We start from the raw sequence: 11092 nt of genomic DNA on the forward strand, positions 1-11092 counted from the left end.
GCAGTGGTTGGTTCCACCTGGGGAAGGGCCTCCTACACAGCTGCACTCCGAGTCCTGCTTTGTACACTGGGGCTGCACTTCTCTGTCCCGGTCTTTAACTCAGGTTTTAAATGCTGAAAACATGTGCTTAAAAGAAGCAAACAAAGAGCAGGCAGATTGAGGGTAGAAAGCCCAGTGTGTGTTGGGTAGTGAATCAACTTAGTCACACTGTTACATAAAAGGGAGCCAGCCCATTCCTTGTCTTTACTGCCAGGAAAACCAGAGGGGCAACACAACACACCCTTCGGTCTGCACTCAGTGCTTTCAAAACAGGCTGCTTGCGAGGAAAACCATATTCCACAGGCTGCGGGTTCCCTGAAAGGGCAGTCTGGGAAATCTCCCCATCACTAAGATCCACAAGCACACACCAGTCCTCTGAGAATTCACAGGGTTCAGATCAAATGGTAACCCACCAGCCCTTACCTGTATTTGAGCACAGGCACCTCTGCCTGTGGTTAGTGAGACAGCAGCTAAGCGACACCAGGCAAGAAACAGCATTTATAACTTTAAACCAAAAGGTAAAAATGCCAAACTCAAGGAAAAAAAAAAAAAGAAGAAAAAGATCAGCAGACAGTATGGTATCATGAGGCATATTTTATTGTTTCCCAAGAGTCCACTGGGAAAACGTGCTGCTAAAATGCAATTTACAACTGGAAGCGGTAATGTGAACAATTAGGGCACACACTGAGTATTTTCAGAGATCAGCTTCTGCATCTTGATCACTAAATGGAAAGGTTCTTCAGAAGAACATCCCTTACCCTATATATAGAAGGAGAAGAAAAATTAAGGATGCCACAAAGACACCTCAACATAACTGGAAAACATTTTAAAGCCCATTTAATATACATCATTGATATGCAAAAAACAATGAATTTGCTCTAAGCATTTCTATAAGGAGGGCATTCAATCTATGCAGGAGTAAAAATTCACAAATATATGTATGCTGGACTAGGCACCACTGAAAACATACGTATGGAGCACAACTGTAATGATGCCACTGCATTAAAGACATGAAACTGCATCTCTAACTATCCCACTGCTTTCCTATTGCTAACATTAACATGGAGACTCCCTAACTGCTTATTACCTTAAAATTATAATTTGGTTCTGTGTGATTCCTATTTCCATTTCTGACATTTTACTTCAACCTACAAGTTAAGAGTTCTATGGACAAACGATAAAGTACAAATAAACAGAACTGGAAGAATGAGAATCTGAGATATGGTATTTTTCTCCCCTACCACATACTATAAATCATTACATATTTTGTAAGAATGTCCTGAGTATTCATTTTTGTTAGGAAAAAAAGTAGTAAATACAACGGTAATATAAAACCTACATTATTTTAAAACATAAAATAATTTGAGAAAGTAGAGTGAAATGAGATAGCCACTGGAGAATGAAGAGGGTACTGCGAATAAGGGCCTAAGGGGGAATACAAATACAGGGCCTCGTTTATGATGCTACCCTTGCTCGAACCCCAAACACACTAATTTCTGATGACCTTTGAGAACAGTGTTCCCAAAGACAGTCTACACTATGTGCACTCTGTAGTTGGCCCCCAGTTCTAGAAAGAACTATGACATCTTTGAGAGTCATGCTTAAGGCTTTTTGGAAACCTCAAGTCTCACAATCACTTGATAATCATTTTTTCCATAAAGTATACAAAAGCCAAAACTTCACGAAAGAAATATGCATGCACATTTATTAAGTAGGACCATTCACTAAATGATCTCAATCTAACATATCTTTAAGAGATGCACATTTCTGCCTCAGTAAAATTACAAGTTCAAATAAAATGTTTATGTATATAAGTGTTTATAGGGTTCTCTCCAAATAGATAAATTTAGGAAAGCTAAATTTGGTAATAAAACATATTGCCTTTCTCATTTTCTGTAAGAAAAACTGGCTACAGCTCTGAGTATTTTGTCTATTTTCAGACCGTGACTAGAATACCTGCTGACATGAGGTTACTAAAGGGTAAGTCGGAGAACAGGTATTAAAGGAGGTGAACAGTCTTCTTAAAATGCCAGTTTCTACACTTTGTGCATCTGCCTGCAGCTCAAGAATACACTGAGAGGTATGTTACACTAGCAGTTGCTATTCTAACAATCTTCAGGATTCAATTTTGACGGTCACATGCAATGTGGGACCTTTCCACCCAAGTCTTTTATATCACTAAATTAGCTGCTATTTTTATCTTAGAGGATGGGGAGAGGAAGGAGTCAAGTAGTATGATAAAACAAGCACTTTACAGATGAACACCACAATTAGCACTACTACTATAAATACCAAACACTAATGAAATCCAAATTATAATGCTGAAAACTAAAAAAACCAAGACAAAAACTAAAAGGAAAACTTTTTTTTTTTTAATCTTTTATAGGACAGAAACCTTAGCTCATGTCTTCTGGTTGTCATCATCTTCCACTGAGCTGCACCTAAAACACAAAGAACAAGTAACAAGCAACTTTGTTTTTTAAAGAATAGGTAATAATCTTGAAGGTACATGATGAACTGTTTCTAGTGGAAGTTAACTTACTTATTAAAACAGTTACATAAAAGGAAGCCATGAAAATCACCAGAAGCATCAAAATGTTAAACTCTTTCTCCAGTGTAAATAACTACTAAAGACTCAAATATGCAGCATATTTCAAGCATTATTTCAAAATAAATAATGGTGGGAAAATCAATGTCCATACCATTAAGGCAGAAAAGCTGCACCTGTGATGCCTTGTTTAAAAGGCTTCACTCTACCTGCAGATGAGGACAAATCACCTTTACTTATTAAGTCTAAACCGTGAAGAGGCGGGGTGTGGGTTCGGGCTGGCTTATTAGATCATCTATCACCTTCCTGGCTGTGCAGTTCATGTCATGTCTTTAAATGGAGCAAAGCCCACCAGGAGAATGCTGCTATTGATTTTCCATTCTTGAATGCACCAAAATGTGCATGCTTGTTGTAATTAGGTGCCTGGGTGAATAAAAAAATCCCATTTACAATTTAAAAATATTATTTAAGCCCCTTAAATCGGATTCTTCCTCTGGGAAAGACACTAATTACCCCCAAACAGGAAAGATTACATATACTTTCAGAAATTCTCTTCTACCATGTTAAAAATAGGAATTCCTCTGTCGCAAAACCAAGTTGAGTTACATGACTCTGTTTTAAACTGTGGCTAAATGTTTATCTACACATGCTGTCAGAAATAACCTTGTTAAGAAGGTGAAGCTGGTGTCTCAGCAAATCAGACCCCTTGGAGAAGGCGGTGAATGGCCTGTGCCCCGTTTTCCTTTTTCTCTTTCCGCACCATCAAAAGGAAAAGTGAGAAAATAGCAGAAACATTAGTTAAATCCCGAATTATATTCCATAACCTATAGGAATATTCTGACTACACTGAAAGCTGACAATAATTGTAGGGTTTTCTGGATGAAATAATTAGCACCCTAAATACTATAAAAACAATCAACTTCTCGCTACTTACATCTTAAATAATACTATCAATATGAACTTTCAGGAAAAAAGGTTTCTTTTAACTATGATTTACCTGACTTACCAGAACTGAAGACAAAAACTTTTAAAAATGGCTACAAATGCCTTGTTCACAAAAGACTTTATTATCTAGTGATGCATACTGAGAACATACAGAAATCTGCATGGTCCACTTCACATGCAGTAGAACAATCTTCACTTTACAGTAAGTGAGTGTCAACTGTTTTATGCAATAGACAACACTTTAAGGTCACATTCTTAAAGAAAAGCTTCATTTACAAAAGAAATAAAAGGTAAAGAAGCAATTACCGCTTTTAAAAAGCAGCTGCTTTGTTCAAGAGTGGAAGGTTTATGCCTGTATTGAAAGACAACATGATCACAAATAATGAAAACAATGAACAAATGAAAAACATTGTTACCATAAAGCAGTACACTTTCAAAATGACATACAAATAGTTAAAAATTTCATTATGTTGTCTAACCTTTAAATATGAGGACTTTCAGAATTAGGCCTCAACATTCGTAATTAGTAAATGAAAACTATGCATTGTTTCTATGTCACTAGGAACTGTATTTAACAAAATGTATATAAAGTCTATAGCAAGTTGATTTAAAAAAGTAAAGTTAATAAGAAACAGTACACTGAAGGCGCTCTATCCATCAAGCGCGCACTTTTCAAATTTTAAATGTGATGAACAGAACAGAAATTGTAACTATGCCACAGTTGCGATTCCAAAAAATAAAACAAGATCAGTTATCACACATGCAGGGAATTCTGCCACAAAGCTAATGTCCCTCATTTGTCAATGACTCCAGTAAAATAACATCTTATAACACCGGTGATGTTGATGGAGGCTTACCTTCAGTGTACTGAATGTTGTACACACCCTGCTGTAAAAGAGGAGACATCCCTGCAGGCAGGCTCTGACTACACCCAGGGCATGCTGCTGTGGCCTGCACACACACACCTAGGAAATGTGAATATAAACAGCATTTATGCTGGCCATTTCATCCGAAGACCAAAATGAAGCCAAGTCTGCTAAAAGTGAATCAACCACCCGGTATCACTACTCATTTTGAAACAGATGTTTTTGTCTTTTATGTGAACTGCAACCATATACATTAGCACTGTAATTCTGTGCAGTCTTGGCAATTAAAACAGTTCTACAGTGAAACTTCACATAAGACACAAAACAGATTAACTAACATTTCTAAAAGAAATTATCACCCTCGGTGTTAATTCAAATATATCATGCTTCCTCAAATTTGCTGGAGAAATATTTATAAGTTTATATACATTAATAATAAACTGCTGTGAAATTTCTTCAGTCTTTGTATTTAATTACTCAAACCCTTGGAGTTTCTTCATCTCGTTTAAATTTTTTCCTGGATGAATGCATGCTGTAGGGCCTGGTTGATGCTAATTCGTTTAGCTGGGTCCAACATTAGGATCTGGTCCAACAAGTCCTTTAGCTGGTGTACTTTTTTACGTTGGTCTTCAGGAAGTCGCTGGCACCCAATCAAGTCAGCCAATAGGTCCTTAGTTGGATTAATGGTGCTCATGACAGTAACTTTCTCCTAAAAATAATTTTTACAATGTATATCTCTAAATAAGTTACTAAACGTATATAACTTATCAAACTGTTCTGTGTACCAAAAATATTAATACACAAGAGTATGTTCACTAATAACTCTTTTAAAATTTTTACATGTTTCTATCCTCCACATCTTTGCAAGAAGCAATCAATGAAATGGAAAGGTCCCCATGTTAGCAATGAAAACAGTAAGCCTTTACTGCCTCAACTACTTTCCCTACCCCTACTATGACACCACAAACACATCGGTACCCCGAAGGGTTATTATTCAGCACTCTGACAAAGCCAGGGAGACATGGCATAATGGGGCAAAAATAAGGAAAGCGTTACTCCAACCTAGAGGTCCCCCTTGGCCAAGTGTGGAAGGGTTGGGAGGAGGGAGACAGCTGTAGAAGGCAGAGTTTATGTCATATTTGTTTGTCTTGAGGAACTCGAATACTGTTTCACAGGTAACAAGCAGGGATTCAAAACCAAGAGAGACATGCGATCAGATTGCTTGCACAACAATCACCCTGGCAGCTGTACAGAAGCTGGACTGGAAGCCAGATTAAGAATATGGTCCAGAAACAGAACAAAACAAAAAACACAAGAATATGTCCCAGGCCAGGCGTGCACTACCACGCCTGTAATCCCAGCACTTGGGAGGCTGAGGCAGGAGGATCTCTGCAAGTTCGAGATCAGCCTTGGCTACACAGTGAGTTCCAGAGCAGCCTGAACTACATAGTGAGACCCTACCTCAAAATAAATAAATAAATAAATAAAGGTCCAAGGAGGAGTGGTGAGGGCCTAAATATGACCTCACATAAAACAAACATTTAAATGCCCCTCGTCTTTTTCATAATCTGATATATTTTGAACTGGAGAATGAGTGTCAGAAAAAGGAATCATGTTGTTTAAAAAAAAAAAAAATTCATAGGTCTGTGTACCACCTGATACTCAATTCATTAACAATAAAACAAACACTTGGCCGGGGGATTTAGCTCAGTGGCACTGCGCCTGCCTTAGAAGCGCAAGGTCCTGAGTTCAATCTCTGGTGGTGGTGGTGGTGGGGGAGATTCACATCACAACAATGAAATAACCATTAAACATAGCACACTGGAAATAGACTTACCCTCTCTGTTACTTTATCAACTTCTATGTACATGAAGTTGAGATTTTGATCAAAATGCTGATCTTTAAATACACCTTTCCGAATCATCTACAAAACACAAAAAACAAAAACAAAAAAAACAAACCTGTAGGTTTTGAACTATTATGAGTCTGGCCTTACAATTTAATACATAATGCACACAATATATTATTATTTAGTTTCTTTGGGTTTATTTGAACCCAGATTCCTTTGTTATCAGAAATTTATTAGCATCTACAGAAAAGCTATTATTATTTAGTTTCTTTGGGTTTATTTAAACCCAGATTCCTTTGTTATCAGAAATTTATTAGCATCTACAGAAAAGCTAACTTAAATGCTGGGCCTAAAATGACTTAATCATATGAAATTACATTTCTCAAAAACTGTCTTAACCCAATTATAATAATAAGTTATGCTTTCACCATCAAGACTAGGGATTAGAAGAACCCTTGAAAAGTGCGTTCTTAAATTACGCTTTTCTCTTGATAGTTGAAAAATATTTCACAAATTATGTTCCAACAGCCTTAATGCAATACACACAAGTCAGACTTCATTAAAGCATTAACACACCTAATTTCTGTGTAAATGACCCCAAAAAGTCCAATGTAACAGAATTTGGACATGCTAAAAACCACAATGGCTTCTGATCTATAAGAAGAAAAACTGATACATCTTCATGAGTTCAGTAAGTTAGCTGGATCTGTTATAAAGCTAAGATTTGGCCCATGGATATTTTAATAAATGTCTAAAGTTCTTCATATTAAACAAACTGGTTATCATACCTGGAGCATCCAAGGTGACTTTTATGTTCAAAGACATTTTATAAAGTGAACTTTCCCGATACCCTAAAATGGCCTCCTGCCATGAGCTGACCAGCACGGTACCCATGCTCATCCATTCACTCGCTGTCCTCTAATTACTTCCTTCAGGATCTGCTTTGTTTCATCTGATCAGCCAACCGCATTTGCAGTTTCCAACACACCGCAAGGCTATAAAAACACCTTTGCAACTCTCCCCAAAATACTCTTCTACCTGCCATTGAAAAAGGAGCTCTCCTCTTTCTCCATAGCTCTTGGCTAATTGAATTACTACTCTGAACACATGAAATGCGAAAGCAATTAAGGAATCAAGGCAACCATTTTCCTCTCTAGTATCTTTGTTTTACAGCTAGAAGACCAAAAGTCAGCAGTTTAGCAATCTATCAGAAACCAAGCCCTGGAGAACAAGCACCTGCCCAAGTCCTACCTTATTTGGCATCTTTCCTTTGAGATCCATGGCAAGCTTCAACATGTGGTTATTGGTTTTACCAGGAAACAAAATTTTTCCTGTATAGAGCTCATATAAGGTACACCCTACAGACCACATGTCTATACCATAGTCATAGCTTTTACCTATAACTGGAACAAAATAAAACAAGTTATAATACATGAGAGGAAGATGAATGACTACTAATTTTTATTTCCACCAATGGAGACTAACAGGTCGCCCTATAACCGCAACCATAGCTCCTCCGTTTGGCAACTAGTTTCATGTTCTTTCCACTAATTCTTAACAGACTTGAAAACCACTAAAGATGGGGGTGTGGGAGAGGAATGAGAAGGGGGAAAATATATATATATATATATTTCTTCTCTTTCACTTCACCTTTGGTGGAGATGCTAATCGACCTCAACCACCAAGGAAAGAGGAAGAGAACAAAACAAAGGTCCCACACATTCCACCAATGTGAGAATCAGGCCTGAATACCCAAGAGCAATATTCCAAAGTCCAGGCCTTCCCACAACTGTTTTGCTACTCTTGCTCGGCATGATCGAGACTCCTGTCACAACTACCTTCATCCACCTGAGGAGGATCAACTTGCTATGGTTCCCTTCCTCAGGAAGGACCTCGAACGGCTGCTGAAGTGCGATGGAAAACAGTGCTTAGACGTTAAATCCGCTGTTTCCACTGCAGAGGATGGCCCAGGTCTGGGGCACTGCAAGAAACTTACTGATCTCAGGCGCCCGATAAAATCTACTGACAAGGTAAGGTGTTATGTCATTATCCGCAACGTGTGAGGCTGACCCAAAATCACACAGCTTTAGTATCGTTTTTGATTCATTAACCTGAAAAACATTTAAGGAAATTTAATTCATGCCAGGAATAATAAAGACAAATCAGTAAATGCAGCTTTAAGTCATATTAATACAATCCTGAGAACACAAATCACTCATTTTAAAATTCCTTCTCTATTTTACAATTCAATCTCCTGATTATCAAAATGTAGGAGTTCTTAAACAATTTATTATAACTGGAAAAACTTTTCAGTGGGGAAACAGGGTAATACCAAGTACATTTAATTTTAATAAACAGTGTTTTAAAAAGTGGGGTAGTGACAGAAAAATCTCATTCACAAAGCATAGCATCGCTTAGAAATCCCTCGAATACCTGAATACGGTCAAATTCCTCTCTAAAAGAACATAAGAGACATTTATAAAGAAATCAGAGTTAGGGTTAGCTTTCAGTTGCCAGAAAAGTACCACAAAAGCAAGACGACTCAGAATAAATTTGGAGGAAAAAAAAAAGCTTCATTTGAAACTGGTCTAGACCATCCTAAATCAGCGATCATTTCAAGTCTAAAAAATACTACACCTCTTAAACCCAAAGAAGTGCTTAGTTAAGAAAAGGTAAAGAGGGCCGGGGATGTAGCTCAGTGGTGCTGCTGCCTGTCTCACAAGCGAAAGGTCCTGAGTTCAATTTCCGGAACGAAAAAAAAAAAAAGGGGGGAAGGGAAAGGGAAAGGGAAAGGCACACGCAGCTGTATCAGTTGGAGTGGGTGCTGGCCTGTGACAGCGCCTCCCGCACAGAGCCACAGCGACCTCGGCCGGGGCAGACTGCACTGCGACTGCTGCTTCCAAGGCTCAGGTTCAGGTGTACAAGCGAGGGACTCACATTCCAGGGCCCCTGCCCGCTTCCGGGAACACTCCCCCGACTCCCCCTGGACTTGAGCTGAGCCCACGGGTCTCCACCCCAAAGAACACAGTACTTGAAAGAGCCCTGGCACAGCTAGTAGGTATAAGAGTGGGTGGCGGTACAGACTGGGCTGCTGCATGGCGGCCCCAGAGTCAAGTGAGAGTAGAAATGGCTGCTTTTAACCTCCATGCCAATTTTGAGTCTTCAATGGGGGGGGGGTTGTTTAAGAAAATAGGTGTATTAAAATTGAAACAAAGACAAACAAAAACAAAAATATTGATTTTTTTTGAGTACTAGTATTTGGTACTAAACCCAGGACATTTACTCTAAGCTAAGTCCCCAGCCCTTTTATTTTTTACTTTGAGACTCACTTATGATCCTCCTGCCTCAGCTTATCAGTGTTGTAATTACAGATGTGCACACCACTACATTCAGCTCAGAAAAATTCTTTAAAGCCTTTTAAAATTTAAGCTGACACAGCTACGTAAGAATACAGTTCTAATACCTAAAGAAAACCCCAGAACCATTTTAAAATTACAATGGCCGAAGTGCCTTAAAGACAGCAGGGCACTACATCCTATGAGGATCTGTTCCATCTGAGATAAGGGTCCACCCAGGGCCTCCAGGTTTGGTGCTGGTGACACCCACAGCCTAACAAGCCCTGCAATCTGCCACACAACCTCTACTCCCTCCATGCAGAGTGCGCTCTTTACCACACAGCTCACTGAAACTTTGGGCAGAAAGCTTTAAGACTTCTTAAGCAAGTATAAGTGCCATGTTCTCTACTGTTTATTTTCTTCTTCCTCAGGAAGAAATGAAAACATTCAGTTTCTAAAATCCATGAGAAAGCCTATACTAGTTTACCATTAATTCAATGAAAAGTGAGCATTAAAAACAGCTATACGATACTGGTCCATGTCTTATTCTCAACCTCTGCTCCCTGCACAATTATCTTCTAAACTGCTCACTTTACATGCTTTACTTGATATGGATGCTGTATTTCACAATTAAAAAGAGAAAAATCCGAGGTTAATAAAAACTACCAAGTTGGCTATACAAGTCTGCCACTCATTTTTAACGCCCCTACCATTTCCCTGTAATTACTCAGCAACCCTAACCCCAAGTTATTCTATACTCAATGTAAACTCAGGTATAATATGACATTGTTTTTTTGGTGGCCTGGAATGAACTTTAGAAAAAAGAAAAAGAAATTTGAATTAAACATCTCGAGTCCTTAAACTTTAATGCAATCTCAATGCTTTTATTCTCCAAACTGTGAGTACCATAGAGCAGGATGAAGCAGCGGGCGGGCCAGGGAGGGCATGCAGCCCAACCTTGGCGAGGTGCTCCAGACCGACACCTGTGCTGACTATGGCAGAAGTCAAGAAGAGGAAAGGCCAAGACCACAGGGATGTGCTTCTTCCCATGACCTGAGCACACTTCGGCCCCACTGCTGGGAGCCACAGCTCTCTAAGCACCTTTTAGACTCAATTTCATACATGTGCTGATGAGGGCACCATTCCCAACCATTTCCATCAGCTCATAAAATTCAGAACCACAATGTGTGGGCACAAAACTAAGAGGCGCACCACTTTTAATAAACCAGAAGAAACCACTACCACTGCACAAAAGCATTCTTGGAGTTTGTGCATGTTCCAAATCCACCTATCAGAAGAAAAAATATGAGGCAACAGCCCATTCTTTCTTCATTTCTCTAAGTTTCACAGCCCAATTTCCAAGAAAGGTAGACTGGTGGAATCACTCCTAAAGGCTTATTAATATGTAAGGCATGCAGGCCAGGGACTTGGCTCAGTAGTGCCACTGCCTGCCTCACAAGTACAAGGAGTTTGATTCCTGGTACCAAAAAAAAAAAAAAAAAAAAAAAAA

At 38.9% G+C, this 11092-nt stretch overlaps 1 protein-coding gene and 1 long non-coding RNA gene across 3 annotated transcripts in view; both read right to left on the bottom strand.

Moving 5' to 3' along the window:
- Positions 1 to 621: 621 nt before the first annotated feature.
- Positions 622 to 3832, bottom strand: LOC104861374. The gene is made up of 3 exons (XR_779999.1): positions 3251 to 3832; positions 2435 to 2480; positions 622 to 798 (listed from the first exon to the last, which is right to left on the bottom strand). It is a non-coding gene; the product is annotated as an uncharacterized LOC104861374 (long non-coding RNA).
- A 6-nt stretch (positions 3833 to 3838) lies between these two features.
- Positions 3839 to 11092, bottom strand: part of Prpf4b (pre-mRNA processing factor 4B) — a 33594-nt gene continuing 26340 nt past the window's right edge. The window contains exons 12-17 of one of the 2 annotated variants that reach the window (XM_010622770.2): positions 8244 to 8358; positions 7499 to 7650; positions 6236 to 6322; positions 4827 to 5107; positions 4390 to 4497; positions 3839 to 3884 (exon numbers count right to left, since the gene is read on the bottom strand). In XM_010622770.2, coding sequence (XP_010621072.1) covers positions 4904 to 5107; positions 6236 to 6322; positions 7499 to 7650; positions 8244 to 8358 — 558 coding nt within the window. In that variant the 3' untranslated portion in view covers positions 3839 to 3884; positions 4390 to 4497; positions 4827 to 4903. Of the gene's footprint in view, positions 3885 to 4389; positions 5108 to 6235; positions 6323 to 7498; positions 7651 to 8243; positions 8359 to 11092 lie in introns of both variants that reach the window. The other variant, XM_010622768.2, reaches the window with a different exon arrangement.

This window comes from Fukomys damarensis, unplaced genomic scaffold (genome assembly GCF_012274545.1).
Source record: "Fukomys damarensis isolate Sample0158 unplaced genomic scaffold, DMR_v1.0_HiC HiC_scaffold_10, whole genome shotgun sequence".
Classification (NCBI taxonomy): domain Eukaryota; kingdom Metazoa; phylum Chordata; class Mammalia; order Rodentia; family Bathyergidae; genus Fukomys; species Fukomys damarensis.